The sequence below is a fragment of the Pangasianodon hypophthalmus genome, chromosome 4, assembly GCF_027358585.1.
Source record: "Pangasianodon hypophthalmus isolate fPanHyp1 chromosome 4, fPanHyp1.pri, whole genome shotgun sequence".
Lineage (NCBI taxonomy): Eukaryota > Metazoa > Chordata > Actinopteri > Siluriformes > Pangasiidae > Pangasianodon > Pangasianodon hypophthalmus.
The window spans coordinates 23,949,734-23,964,176 of record NC_069713.1 but is presented as its reverse complement, the minus strand read 5'-3'; the positions used below and the strand labels follow the sequence as shown (position 1 = coordinate 23,964,176).

General features: G+C 40.2%; 1 protein-coding gene across 3 annotated transcripts in view; it reads left to right on the top strand.

Moving 5' to 3' along the window:
• Positions 1–247: 247 nt before the first annotated feature.
• Positions 248–14,443, top strand: part of lrrcc1 (leucine rich repeat and coiled-coil centrosomal protein 1) — a 16,102-nt gene continuing 1,906 nt past the window's right edge. Inside the window, exons 1-19 of one of the 3 annotated variants that reach the window (XR_008301669.1) lie at positions 248–386; positions 2,896–2,957; positions 3,190–3,395; positions 3,539–3,604; positions 3,709–3,876; positions 4,160–4,329; positions 4,693–4,887; positions 4,969–5,156; positions 6,795–6,960; positions 7,071–7,219; positions 7,784–7,988; positions 8,305–8,444; positions 8,807–9,008; positions 10,357–10,542; positions 11,329–11,503; positions 11,985–12,148; positions 12,243–12,451; positions 14,088–14,299; positions 14,393–14,443. The exon at positions 14,393–14,443 is cut by the window's right edge and continues 85 nt beyond it. Coding sequence is in view for 2 of the 3 variants with exons in the window: in XM_026935797.3 (XP_026791598.3) it covers positions 2,914–2,957; positions 3,190–3,395; positions 3,539–3,604; positions 3,709–3,876; positions 4,160–4,329; positions 4,693–4,887; positions 4,969–5,156; positions 6,795–6,960; positions 7,071–7,219; positions 7,784–7,988; positions 8,305–8,444; positions 8,807–9,008; positions 10,357–10,542; positions 11,329–11,503; positions 11,985–12,148; positions 12,243–12,451; positions 14,162–14,299; positions 14,393–14,443 (2,822 nt within the window). In the remaining variant the exon portion in view is untranslated. The remainder of the gene's footprint in view (positions 387–2,895; positions 2,958–3,189; positions 3,396–3,538; positions 3,605–3,708; positions 3,877–4,159; positions 4,330–4,692; positions 4,888–4,968; positions 5,157–6,794; positions 6,961–7,070; positions 7,220–7,783; positions 7,989–8,304; positions 8,445–8,806; positions 9,009–10,356; positions 10,543–11,328; positions 11,504–11,984; positions 12,149–12,242; positions 12,452–14,087; positions 14,300–14,392) is intronic. The other 2 variants (XM_053233663.1, XM_026935797.3) reach the window with 2 other exon arrangements.

Sequence of the window (14,443 nt, the reverse complement as noted above, 5' to 3'; positions counted from 1 at the left end):
TGTTGAAATAAGGCTCTGTGTAGCAGGTGTTTTTATATTTTCAGTATGAAATGTATTTGTTATATACAGTTACTTCAGATGATTATTCAAAAGATTTTTTTTTTGTGTGTAAATACTGCAGTCAAAAGCTTAATAAAATAAAAATGAACCAAGTTTTAGTGAAAAAAGTATAGCCACGCCCCCCGGTGTCCACGTGACAGGCGGGGATACAAACGCTATACTAACGAGGAGATGCTTATTACTGTATACACACTAGATATAGTTAAAGAAACCGCACCGGAAGTGACGTGTGCTACAGCCCTGAGCGGGTGGTTCAATTTTTAAAGTAAGATGGCGGTACAGTTGCAGCTCTCAGCGAAGTGTTAAATGAAGTTAGTTACAGCAGGGTAGGTTTAATTAAACCTATTGAAATCATTATTCATTTGTTATTATTATCACAACGATATTGAATATATTAATGTCATACGTTATGAATACAGCTTACACGTATATTGAAGTAGCTAGCTAGATAGCTGTAGCGAAGCTAAGCTAAGCTAGCGGCATTCGCAGCTAAAGCTGAGTGAACTACACGTACAGCAGTACAGATAGCTGGCTAGCTACAGTATAGAGGTTCTGTGATAGGTTCTGTACATAGGCACTATTACGAACACGAAGACTGACCATAATTCTGAATAATAGATCCATATGTATTATAAATGTATGAACTGAAAGGCTAGTTATGTAGCTAACAGTAAACGCTGACTGCCCAGCGGTGCCATGGCAACGTCTCGCCATGATGCTAATAAACAAATATTTTTCCACTGCTGCTCTCACAGGAGGGCTTTACTGGAACGAAAATGTTTTGTTGATGATAATTTAGTCTGCTGATCAGCTGTCAAAGGGATTCGAATAATTCTTTACATTTATATATTAAATTAAAGTACCTGACCTCAGTACAGTTCGCCATGACCCTGCTTCCAGAGCATATATGTATATATGTACATACATACATATATACATACACCGATCAGCCAAAACATTAAAAGCACTGACAGGTTAAGTGAGTAACATTGATTATCTCATTACAGTGGCACCTGTGAAGGGGTACGATATATTAGGCAGCAAGTGAACAGTCAGTTCTCGAAGTTGATAAAATGCAGGTAAGCAGGTAAAATGGGCAGGTGTAAGGATCTGAGCGACTTTTGACTGGGTCAGAGCATCTCCAAAACAGCACGTCGTATGGGGTGTTCCTGGTATGCAGTGATTAGTACCTTCCAAGGAAAGAGAACTGGTGAACCAGTGACAGGGTCATGAGTGCTCAAGGCTCATTGATGAACGTTGGGAGCGAAGGCTAGCCCGTCTGGTCCGATCCCACAGAAGAGCTACTGTAGAACAGATCGCTCAAAAAATTAATGCTGGCTATGATAGAAAGGTGTCAGGACACACAGTGCCTACAATGTACAATATATATTTTTTATATATGTATACATACATGTATGTATGTATGTATGTATGTATATATATATATGTATATATACACTATATTACCAAAAGTATTCGGTCACCTGCCTTGACTCACATATGAACTTAAGTGCCATCCCATTCCTAACCCATAGGGTTCAATATGATGTCGGTCCACCCTTTGCAGCTATTACAGCTTCAACTCTTCTGGGAAGGCTGTCCACAAGGTTGAGGAGTGTGTTTATAGGAATTTTTGACTATTCTTCCAAAAGCGCATTGGTGAGGTCACACACTGATGTTGGTCGAGAAGGCCTGGCTCTCAGTCTCCGCTCTAATTCATCCCAAAGGTGTTCTATCGGGTTCAGGTCAGGACTCTGTGCAGGCCAGTCAAGTTCATCCACACCAGACTCTGTCATCCATGTCTTTATGGACCTTGCTTTGTGCACTGGTGCACAGTCATGTTGGAAGAGGAAGGGGCCCGCTCCAAACTGTTCCCACAAGGTTGGGAGCATGGAATTGTCCAAAATGTTTTGGTATCCTGAAGCATTCAAAGTTCCTTTCACTGGAACTAAGGGGCCAAGCCCAACTCCTGAAAAACAACCCCACACCATAATTCCTCCTCCACCAAATTTCACACTCGGCACAATGCAGTCCGAAATGTACCGTTCTCCTGGCAACCTCCAAACCCAGACTCGTCCATCAGATTGCCAGATGGAAAAGCGTGATTCATCACTCCAGAGAACGCGTCTCCACTGCTCTAGAGTCCAGTGGCGGCGTGCTTTACACCACTGCATCCGACGCTTTGCATTGCACTTGGTGATGTGTGGCTTGGATGCAGCTGCTCGGCCATGGAAACCCATTCCATGAAGCTCTCTGCGTACTGTACTTGGGCTAATCTGAAGGTCACATGAAGTTTGGAGCTCTGTAGCAATTGACTGTGAAGAAAGTCGACGACCTCTTTGCACTATGCGCTTCAGCATCCGCTGACCCCTCTCCGTCAGTTTACGTGGCCTACCACTTCGTGGCTGAGTTGCTGTTGTTCCCAAACTCTTCCATTTTGTTATGATAAAGCTGACAGTTGACCGTGGAATATTTAGGAGCGAGGAAATTTCATGACTGGATTTGTTGCACAGGTGGCATCCTATGACAGTTCCACGCTGGAATTCACTGAGCTCCTGAGAGCGGCCCATTCTTTCACAAATGTTTGTAAAAACAGTCTGCATGCCTAAGTGCTTGATTTTATACACCTGTGGCCAGGCCAAGTGATTAGGACACCCGATTCTGATCATTTGGATGGGTGACTGAATACTTTTGGTAATATAGTGTGTGTATATATATATATATATATATATATATATATATATATATATATATATATATATATATTATGGTCACTCAGAACTGATGGTTGTTGTCTGTTTACGCACATCATCAAGTTGTCAGCTGTTATTTCAGGCAGGTGATGAGACGGTCATGGCTGATGGAGAGCTTAGTTTGATTGATAAAGACATTTCAAGGTAATTTCATGTTAAATTGTGTTCACTGTTATTGTCTGTATTTGTATTTCTCTTCTCTTCTCTGATCGTTGCACAGCAATTATAATTTTCAACATTCTTTACTTCTAAATGTACATTTCTTTAATGTCAAGTATATATATATATATATATATATATATATATATATATATATATATATATATATATATATATGCCTTTATTTTTTTCATCGTGAATTTGTTCTACTCTATAGTTTATTAGAGGTTCCACTGAAGCCCACTATCACATCTTTAAACCTTCACTGTAATCGACTGTCAAAGATTGAAGGGTTGACGACAGCATGGCATATACGACATCTGGACCTTTCTTCAAATCACATCGCACGTATCGAGGGTCTTGGTGCCCTTTCTTCATTGCGGACCTTGAACCTGTCTTGCAACAGCATCACCAAGGTGGAAGGTAAAGTCCAAAGAGAACAATGCATCAATGCCTACAAGTCTTTGTATGTCAGAAAAATTGGACTTCAGATACATTAAGAATGTCAGATACATTGAAATGTCATATTTAATGTCATGTCTCATGACCAGATTTATTTTATTTAGGTCTTAATGGACTTGTAAACCTTACAAGGCTTAACTTGGCTTATAATCAAATAAATGACCTCACTGGTAAGTTAACAGGTTCCACTGTATTTTATGATATTTCACATGTGAAACTGTTTTGTCATGAGTGAACCATCAGATGTTTTAAGCACACTACTGTGTCCCCTTAGGGCTCTTATATCTGCATGGGACTGAATACAAATTGAAACACCTCCAGCTTCATAGCAATCGACTGGACAACATGAACCATCTGCTGCAATGCATGGTGGGACTGCACAATCTGAGAGATGTCACCCTCAGTATGGACGGTGCCGATAATCCTGTCTGCCGTCTGCCAGGTTTGCAAATGTACTTTTCTCCTATTATTAGTAAAAAGTGGGTCTCACACCTGTTCATCAAACTCTACTGGGGTAACTGAAGGCTTGCACAGCATTTCCAGCCTGTCATTCCTTCTGTATTCCACATGTGTATGTACGCTTAAAAAGAAATAATCATAGAAACAGTGGCATAAGTGCTCACACACATGGACTCGGGCTTTGTAGTGCAACTTGAATGTCTGTTACTTTTTTTCCGCCTGGCAAGGTCTGTTTATCCTGTGTTATGCATGGTATTTTTACATAGGCTACAGGGATAAGGTGCTGCAGCCCCTGCAACAAATCTCTACTCTGGATGGAGAAGACAGGTTGGGAAAAGCCACTGCACCAGGGGATGAGAGCCCAATGGACATCCCAGGCCTGGAGGACTTTCTGGAGTTTCTGATTTCAACAGACACTAGCGTCAGTGTCGAGCCGGTGAACATTTTTTCCTGTATGTAGGTTTGGGGTGTGGTGATACGCTGGAATGATGTGGTACTGTGTTAATGAAATCTGGAGTAGGTGTAAGTAATATCACAAAGAAGAATTACTGTAATACTACACATTTTAAAGAGAAAATTGTATTTCTGTATTATTTTAACAAACTATTAAAAGCCAAGAATGATCCACCTATAGAGACATGTTAAAATATTCTATTAGTTTTTTTTAACCAAATAACTAATTACCATGAGATTCTGATAACTGTGACATTGGTTTGTAAGCCTATTATATTGATACTCTTTAATACTGTTAAACTTTTAGTGTAAATGTACACTTGTGGTGTTTCTTTTCTCCATCCAGACAGATGCTCCTCTCCCCACTCCCCGGATTGACGAGGTTCTGACACAGTTTCGGCATCGCAATAGAGTTTTAAACACGCCTGCTGCAACACCAGTGCAGGAGTGCTCAATTAGAGGAGATTCAGCCACAGGGAACCAGATAAATGAGCTCCGTATTAAAAAGTTGGAGCAGCAGGTGTCCCAACTCTTCCAGAAGGTACAACAGGATCCTATATAAGTGTTCATTTAAATTGTGTGAGCTTTTTATTTCTGTACTAAGAAGTTCTGCTTATCCCAGGCTCCGGTTGCTGATGGCCCTAAAGCGAGCTCTGCACTGCAGTCTGTGGTACGGAAGGCAAAAAGGGACACAGATCTCACATCAGAGAGTGAATATGACAGTGCAAAAGAGAATCTGCAGCACTCAAGAGTCCGACGACCCAAAATCACAACAGCTAAGAAGCTGGTAAAAGGCAAACACTCTGACAGGTAACCACCACTGTAGCTAGAATTGAAGGTTTAATTCTAAAGTTACGGTTATTTCTGAAATTTTGGTAGAAGAAAAAACAAACAGTTGCGCACTGCCATCAACTACTGCTTTGCGAATATTCTGAACAGCACATGACAAGGTGACCAAAGTTGGCTACACACATGGAACATGCGCTTGCTATGGTGTAATTCATTAGAAAAATCATCACTTGTGGTACACAAATGAGGTTTTATCAGTTTCATATGTGTGCATTTCCAATTCACATTGAAACCCCACGTTTAAGATGTTGCTAGATCTTATAGGTTTACTATCAATGGGCCTCATTTATCAAGCTAGATACGAACAGATTTACTTATTTTAAATCATTTATACAAGCGTCCCAGCCGTCTGTGCACTTGAACCTTTATGGAGTTTTGTGGTCATCACTACATGCAAATGATCAGTGTCAGGAATGCGCTTTCACTTTATGGGTGATCAATACACGCATGCAAGTACAAAGAAAATCAGTGTTTCTGAAACCTTTGTAAATCTGGCAAAAAAAAAAAATGTAGTTAGGTTCGTTTACCCACAACTTTAATAAAAAATTGACAGATGAGGCCCGGTGTCTTAAATGCAATGTGTCCACGTGAATTAACTTTATGGTTCTGTTAAATGGTATATTAAAGTTCAAAGTCAAAAAAAACTTGTTCTTTTGTAGAGCGACAAACAGGCTTTGATTTCAGTCTGTAATTAATCAAGTCAAGTAATTATCCTCCTCCCATTTTGAGATTCCCCTAAAATATGAAAAATTACACTTCACATGTTCACCTCCAGCTCATTTGGCTTCATTGAAGCAAACATAGTGACACTTGCACTCTTCCTGCATTTTACTAATGATTTATTGGGTTTGTGAAAACACATTTCTCCTTACCTCAGCATCATTGTTAAAATCTTATTCCTCAAATAAAATATATCTGGAATTAAATTGAAAGGTTAAGTTTAGTCAAGCTTCCACAGTCTTCTGTAATTAAGTAATATCTGATGAACAAGAGTGCTGTTGTACTGAATATCGGCACAGCTGTGATTTGGCCATAATCACGAAGCCGCAGGAAAACGTAGCTGACTGATATTCAATACAACAGCATGATTACGAATGTGATATTGTTTTTATACATTAAGAAGAAATTAATATTAATAATATAATAATAATAATATTATATATGGCGAAATATTTTGTTTATTTTTGCTCCTTCCACGGAAAAAGGTCCCAAAGAATCCGCAGTTGGATAGAGCTTTGCGTGTTGCCATGCCAATGCACGGACTGATTGACAGACTGTAGTAAGTGTAGTAACAGTTTCTACTGCTAGAATTGGAATTTTATATAGTGAGCACAGACTAGCAGAGTGATATAAACTGTGAAAGATGCCGGCGCTGTTATACTAAATATCAGCAAATGGAGCACCACTTGTGCAGTGAAGTTAGTGGACTGGAACTAACTGTTGTTAACTGTTAACAGTTCTATATGTTTTATACTGTATGGACAAATGAGGTTTGGAGCTTTTGTTTTGTTTGTGAAAGCATCCTTACTAGGCCATGTTTGGGTTTTGTGGCCGTTAATATGATGCATTTGTTTGAAATGATGTCTGTATTCACTGCAGTGAAGCAAGCGCACAAAAGCACAGGAGTTTAAAGCTTACCGCTGGCTCTGGGCAGAAGGCAGCAGTCCAAACTGTGAGGGTGACAGAAACAACAAAGAAAGGCCTCAGAACATGCCAGGCCACTCCAGACAAAAACTCCAATCACACACAGCAGGAGACCTACAGGGTATGCAGACTGGTGTGGGCAATTCATAGTGTTCTTTAACAATTCCAAAATTGTCAGCAATGTAAATGAACTTTTGAAGTGAAAAGCTGTGATTTTGTGTATGCGTGTAGGTGATAGTGGAGGAGCGGGATCAGGAGCGGGAACGGCGCTGGAAGGCAGAGCAGGCTGTGAAGAAGCTTACAGAGCAGGTGAAGGAGCTGCAAACATGGACCACAGAGGAGAAAGAACTCCAGAGTCTGGCCTTGCACACAACTGATAGGTGACGACTATAAGCAATTTTCCACTTTTCCAAACAGGGAACGAGAAGTAGTGTAGCCTATGACTTTGTAAAGCCAGATGTAAGCCAAATGTAGGCTCGTATGCCTGAGTGTTACAGGTTACATCTCAGTTTCAAAACTATGCTTCTCAAAAGGGACCAGAAAAATGAACGCTAACACAAATGTTATAGCAGGCTGTCTGCTCATAACATCATAACATGAAAGAACACAATTTTAATGAAACAGATTAACCAGCAGACCAATAGAAAACCTTGGTTTTCCATCTTTTTTGGGAGTTCGTTAAAATTTACAGGCTACTATCACCACAAGGTCAGCTTTATTTCTACACTTTCACAGTTTTTCAGTAATTGGATAACAGATTCAATAGAAAAGGTCTTGTATGGATGATGTATCATGGGACCTGCCAAAACATACTTTTCTGCTTTCAGATTCGTAAACATCTGTGTAGAGTTTGCTCTAAGTAAACATTCCTTTAACATAATGAGGAAAAATTTGATCTAACAAATGTTATTTACCACCATAACCACTGCCTTGCTTGCACTCAGGCTGAAGGAGTTGTTGATGAAGGAGCGCTCAGAGCGGACGGCACTACAGGCTCGAGTGGAGGAGCTGGAGGAACGGTGTGCAAATGCAGCACAACAGCTGGAGCAGCAGCGCAGCCATGAGGCACAATACAAGGATGCACTGCACAGTTTGCAGGAGGGTGTTTCACAACAAGAGGCCCTCAGGGCCAGGCAGCAGGTGGAGGAGGTAATACTGCTGCTAAACCTATCCAAAGCAGTTTCTGTCTAAATGGGACCCATAGACAAAATGTTGATTCTGTTATGTGGTTTTTGATTAAACTAAACTGCCATGGAATGATTGAACACCTCCTTGAAACTGTGTGTTAACCCAAAAGGTTTGGTTCCATCAGCTTTTACTATATTTTCTCTTTATCGATATGCCGACATGTCTACCTTAGCCAGTGTTAGGGTGTTTTTGTCCAGCACCCGAAGATGTCTAAGATGTCACCCTAAGATTCTTGAGTGAGTACTTCACAGTATATGAACTCCTTTTCTCTATTCAGATGAAGACAAAGCAAGAGCTGGAGAACAAATGCGCTGTTCTAAAGAGAGAGGTGGAAATACTCAGAGCATCTGTGCGGCAGCATAAAGATAAGCTACAGCAACTGCAAGAGCTGCTGACCTCCAGAGAGGAAGCGCACAGGTGTGTATTCCATCATCTTGTTTCCAAACTTGCTACTGTGCACTTTCTAAAAAGCATGGCTAGATCAGGGAGACTAGGCTGGTGTTTGACACGGACATCAGCGGGAGGTGAAGGCCTTGAGTTATTTATTTTTTGTACTTTTTCTTTACATTTTTTAAGGCCTAAGATGTGAATGAATGTGTTGCCTTACTTATTTCTGATTTAGCTAGTTTTTCATTTACATATATCTGCTTGTCTGGTGAACCAGTGTAGTTTTGTACATTGTTTTATTGCCACAATGTGTAGGCCTGTGTGTGTAACTCCTGTATTGTCTGTATCACCAGTATAATGATAAAGTTGGCTTGACTTAACGTGTGGTTCAGGAAGGAGCTGGCTTCACGGCTCATTCCAGGTGGTGCTGAGTTTCGTGAAGCTGTGGCGAAGGAAGTGGGGGCTGTGGAGCAGAGACACACTCAGAGACACAGTGAGATGGAGCAGAAACTGGTTGATGCCCGGCAACAGTATGCCACCTTGGAGGATGAGTTCCGCATGGCTCTCACCATCGAAGCCAATCGCTTCTCTGAGGTAGAGTCTAGGGCAGCCTTTGAGTTTAATTCATTATTCATATGAGGTTATAGATTTATTTAAATAAACTTCTATTGATATCATTCATTGTATTCCTGGCAACGCTAAAGGATGTTTTGACATACTTTGGTTAGCTGATAGAGGATTGGTCATAAACTGAATAACAATTCTCCTGAACAGCTGTGTAATTCTAAATGAGCATTTTTGTGCAGTATCATTAAGGTGCACTGAGATTTGAATCTCTATGAATATGCTGTAGGTAAACAGTATCTGTGTGTGTGGGGAGCTTTATTGCTGTTGCTTAATTTTTTTTCGATTCTGAATAGTCCTTTTTTGCCCGTCCTTGAGGGCAGGGAGTTTTATTTTCAAAATATCTTAGAAAATGACCTCATATTTATTTTTATATTATTATATACACTCACTGTCCACTTCATTAGGAACACCTGTACATTCATGCAGTTATCTAATCAGCCAAACATGTGGCAGCAGCGCAATGCAGAAGAAATCATACAGATACAGGTCAAAACCTAATGTTCACATCAAACATCAGAATGGGGAAAAACGTGATCTTTGTGACTTTGACCGTGGCATGGTTGTTGGTGCCAGGTGGGGTGGTTTGAGTATTTCAGAAGCTGATGATCTCTTGGGATTTTCACACACTAGAGCTTACGCAGAATGGTGCAAAAAAAAACATCGAGTGAGCGATAGTTCTGTGGGTGGAAGCGCCTTGTTGATAAGAGAGGTCAGAGGAAAATGGCCAGATTGGTTTGAGCTTCCAAGAAGGATATAGTAACTCATATAATCACTCTTTACAACCGTGGTGAGCAGAAAAGCATCTCAGCATGCACAAAACATTGAACCTTGCGGTGGATGAGCTACAACAGCAGAAGGTCACATTGGGTTCCTCTCCTGTCAGCCAAAAACAGGAATCTGAGGCTGTATCTGCATGATTTTATGCATGGTGCTTCTGCCGCATGATTGGCTGATTAGATAACTGCATGAATGTGCAGCTGTACCGGTGACCGGTGAGTGTATATCATTTTTTAATATTATTCGTTTATACTTTACATTTTTTTCTGAAGCGACAATTAAGACGGGATCCAATGCAAGGACAGAGCAGTTGGAAGTGTCCTCATTTAAGAGCCCAACAGTAGCTCTCTAGCATTCATGGGATCTAAAATATCCCATTGCTATCTTTAGACTTTAACCACTGGTATTATTTCACTTGTAGTCCAGTTAACTACAATACCTGTCAAATATACTGATAAACCGAAGCATGTCACTTAGTCTGTTATGTCTCATCCATGATTGTGTGTATATGTTTGTGTGATCCTTTGCATGGGATCAGGTGAAAGAGGGCTTTGAGCAGGTGTCTGCTGAGCTTTCCGAGGTGAAGGTAGCTTTGACTGCGTCTCAACAGAGAGAGAAGCAGTCACGCTCTCTGGTGCAGGAGCTCACAGCTATGGTGAAGGAGCAGAAAACTCGCATAGCTGACCTCATCAAATCCAAACGTGATGCTGTAACAGAATTAAAAGTAAGGATTTCATCAATTTATAACACAATACAAATGCTTTGAGAACGGCCAGGTACATACCTGGTTCAATTATGGAAAGCAGCTGTATCATTTTAACAGCTTACTTGTCAGAAAAAAAACCCCAAAACATGTAAAACTTTATAAAATGGGGGTTTGACCTGCTCTGCCCTTTTAAAACACAGTTTTGGTTACCTGATCCCCTCAAGAGAATTTTGTTCAAGGAAAATATGGAGCAGAAGATTTCAGACTTTTGAAGAAAAGTTGCTGGAGTTTATAATACTAGAAAGGACAAGAGAATTTCTAAAGACCTGGGCCTCAATCAATCCATTATCAGGCTAATATTTTACAAAAATGGAAGAACATCAGCCCTGACCACAGTTACACTGAAATGCTGTAGTGTGATCTGGAGTAGTCTGATCAAGAAAGTTAGAGACATCTCAAGATAATGAAGCAAAGAGGGAACACTTGAGTTCAATTTGGAGCGCCTTAGGCAAGGGTCTAAATACTACATTTTCTAAAAACATGTTTTTCCTTTGTCATTATGGATTATTGACTGTTGGGGGCCAACCCCCAAATTTTAACTAATATAGCTAGCAACTGAAAATTACTTTTGTTTAAAGACAGAAATGATCAAGTAATAGATAACACAACTTTGGAAAAATGCTCCTACAATTTGCTGGAGTTCCTCTTTAAGAGACCCCTCATGAGTTCAGTAGATAAAGTTAGAGAAAGCAAAATAATAAAACGTAGAGCTGGATTAGAGAAAAATGCGGTTGTGTGCTTTAGGCACGAGTGCGGACTCTGGAGGCAGGAGCAGAGGAGGACAGGCGTCTAAGTGTGCAACTCGAACTTCTGAAGAAGGACAAATCCAAGCTGCTTTCTCAGCTCAGTGCACAGGAGACTGTGATAGAAGGACTCCGAGCGGAGAGAAGGCTCTGGGGGCAGGAGCTCGCCCAGCAAGGTACCCAGCACGCTCACTACCGAGCTTAGAATTGCTTTTAACATAGTTTACTCTCTATATTATTATTTTGATCTTTCTTATGAACTTAGGTTTGTTGTAGTCATTTGTCAGATGCTATTATCAAAAGCAATTTACAAGAAATGAATAATTCTATACAAGCAAATAGCTGAGCTCATGGGAATTAAGAGTTTTGCTCTTGGGCCCAATAGTGGGCCTTATGGGTTTCGGCCATTAGGGGATTTGTACACAAAACCTTCCAATCTACCACAGGATCCACCATCTATCAACCTTTTTATAGGCCTTTATGGGCACTTTTTCATCACAACTAGCAAACATCAGTTGTGCTAGTCATTTTGTTGTTTCATCCAAAGGTTTGTGAAATTAGTAAGTTTATTGTTGCACTGAGGAATGATTTGACATCAAGTCAAAACAAGTTCTACAGTTTGTTAAAGTGTAAAGTACTGATGACGTTTTGCTTTAGGAGCGTCTCTTGCACAGGATCGAGGTCGCTTGGAGGCCAAAATTGAGGTCCTGACTACTGAGCTGGAGTCCCAGAAGAAACAGAATCAGAGAGACAACGACTCACTAAAGATCAAAACGAAGATAGTGGATGATCAAACAGAGACAATCCGGAAGCTAAAAGAGGTGAATACACTTCTGCTGTTAAGAAGTTCAGTGTGATCTGTCTTCAGTGTGCCCTGTGTTCAGAAACTGCATCAGCTTGTTGTTACCATATTAGGCAGTGCAGGAAAGGGATGAGCAGCTACGTGCTCTGCGCGAGGAGAACCTGCAGATTCAGAGAAAGTTCCAGAAGGAGCTGGAGGGTGAGATGTCCTCAGCAGCAGAGCTCCGAGATGCCGTGGACAAACTCAGCCTCAGAAAAGATGAGCTCAAGCAACAGCTCCTTGACAAGGAGGCTGAGATTGATGAGCTCAAAGACGCTTACAGGTACTCAAATGATCTAGTATTCTAACTTCATATTACCTAATTTATCGTGGGTTCTATAGATAACTGAGACAACAGGTGACATTTTTAATAAATGTACACGGCTTGACTGCGTACTAATTTCAGCCAACTTTATGCCAATTGTGAAACATGCAAAGTCCAGTTGACGTAGTACTAGAGTGTCATATTTGGTGTGACTGAAACCGAAGACTTTGTCTTAGAGGGCCACGATCTTATAACTATAAACATGCTTATAAGTAAACCGTGATGGGTTTACTTTAAAGGCAGCATATGTCACATCACAGACAGGTTAGCGACATATTGCTACACCAGTCATTTCTTTTTAGAAATTTTAATTCAGCATCAATTACACACTATCTTATTTGTCTACAAACTGATCCTTCCCTCCCCTTTATTTTTTTTTGTGTCTCTTTATATTGGTTTTACTTAATGGATTCGTTGCTAGCTACCTGAACCTAACAGGATATTACCACTGACTTGTTCTGTAAATGTGCTCTAAAAAGAGGAATCCAGCATAAACTGATGTGAGCTTTTATATTTCCATTCCTTCGGCACTGTAATATGCATACAGTTTTTTTGTCAATAAGGTATTACGAGACGTTTTTATTTCTTTTTGAGAATGTACTGCAGACTGCCATATGACTTTGATCAGGTTTTGTAAATTATATAGAAGAGGCATTTTCCAAACTATATTTAGTGAGCCTTTAAATTACCATTTGAATGCAATTTTTTGTATAATATTCATTCAGGGTAATGATCCTTTATATTATTTTTCAGTGAGTTACCGTAGTATCCAGCTATCCTACAGCTAGAACTGGTCAGCAGTATATTAATTACCTTTATTCCAGTTAGATGACTTGGACTTCTGTCAAACTCAAGTCACAAAGTTTCAAAATTGATTGGACAAAATAACAAGACTCACAACTCAGCTTCAATTTGAACACCATTTGAACACATTTTTGTGCAAAGTAGAATGTGTATGTCTCAATTAATAACATGAATATTGTATTTTGTAGGGTTTCTAGTTAGACATAATGCCCATATTGTGAACAGCTCACAGTAGGAATGAAGCCAAGCAAACCCTCTACTTACATTTTAAAATTAGCTTGCCCCTTCACCTTTAAATTGTAATAGCAGTCAAGTTGGAGAAGAATCCTACAAGTGTTCCGCTTGAATCAAGCTCTGAGAAAAGACCCTTTAAAAGTCTTGAATCATGCTTTCAAATAAACCTTTTTCATTTAACAATGCAACTCTGTATAATTTTCCTCAGATGAGGTCATGGCAAAAATGGCAACATCCTCATCTCAGTCAAAGTGCTATCATTTCATTTGAATGAACAACAGTAAAATGTGTGCTTTCACATGTCATGCCATGCTGTTTACTACCCATGCCCTTGTTGCACGAATAGCTAAGATCCTCCTACTGCACTGAAAGACAAGACTATTAAAACTCTGTGCTTTCTGAAGTTTATTTTGGATAGCTCTCAGAAAAGTATAACAAGCCCTTAAGTGGAACTTAAGTCACCATTTCCTGTTGTGTTTTGCTTTGCGATGTTACCGAAAATTACTTACTGGATTGTCGTGATTAACCAGTGATGTTATTTTTCAACTTTGGTTAGCTTCACCTATCAATTTCAATGGCCATACTATGACAATAGCACAAACAGAAACTGCTTTCTTCAAACCACGTCAGTGCCTCGAGTCGCAAATGGCAGGATAAAGCGGACCTGCTGACCAAACTGGAGTGCCAGGTGAAGCGTATGAAGGAGGGATTCGATGCTAAAGAGAAAGCGCTACTGGAAGAAAGGGATAAAACTGCCCGAGCACACAAGTAAGAGCAAAGAGATGAGTGACAGTTACACAGTAAACATAGTAATCACCTTTGTACTGTACTGACATCTTGTTATCAATTGTTTCTATTTAGGGCAGCGGTTGAGAAGCTTCACTGTGTGGACGACGCTTTCCGTAGACAGCT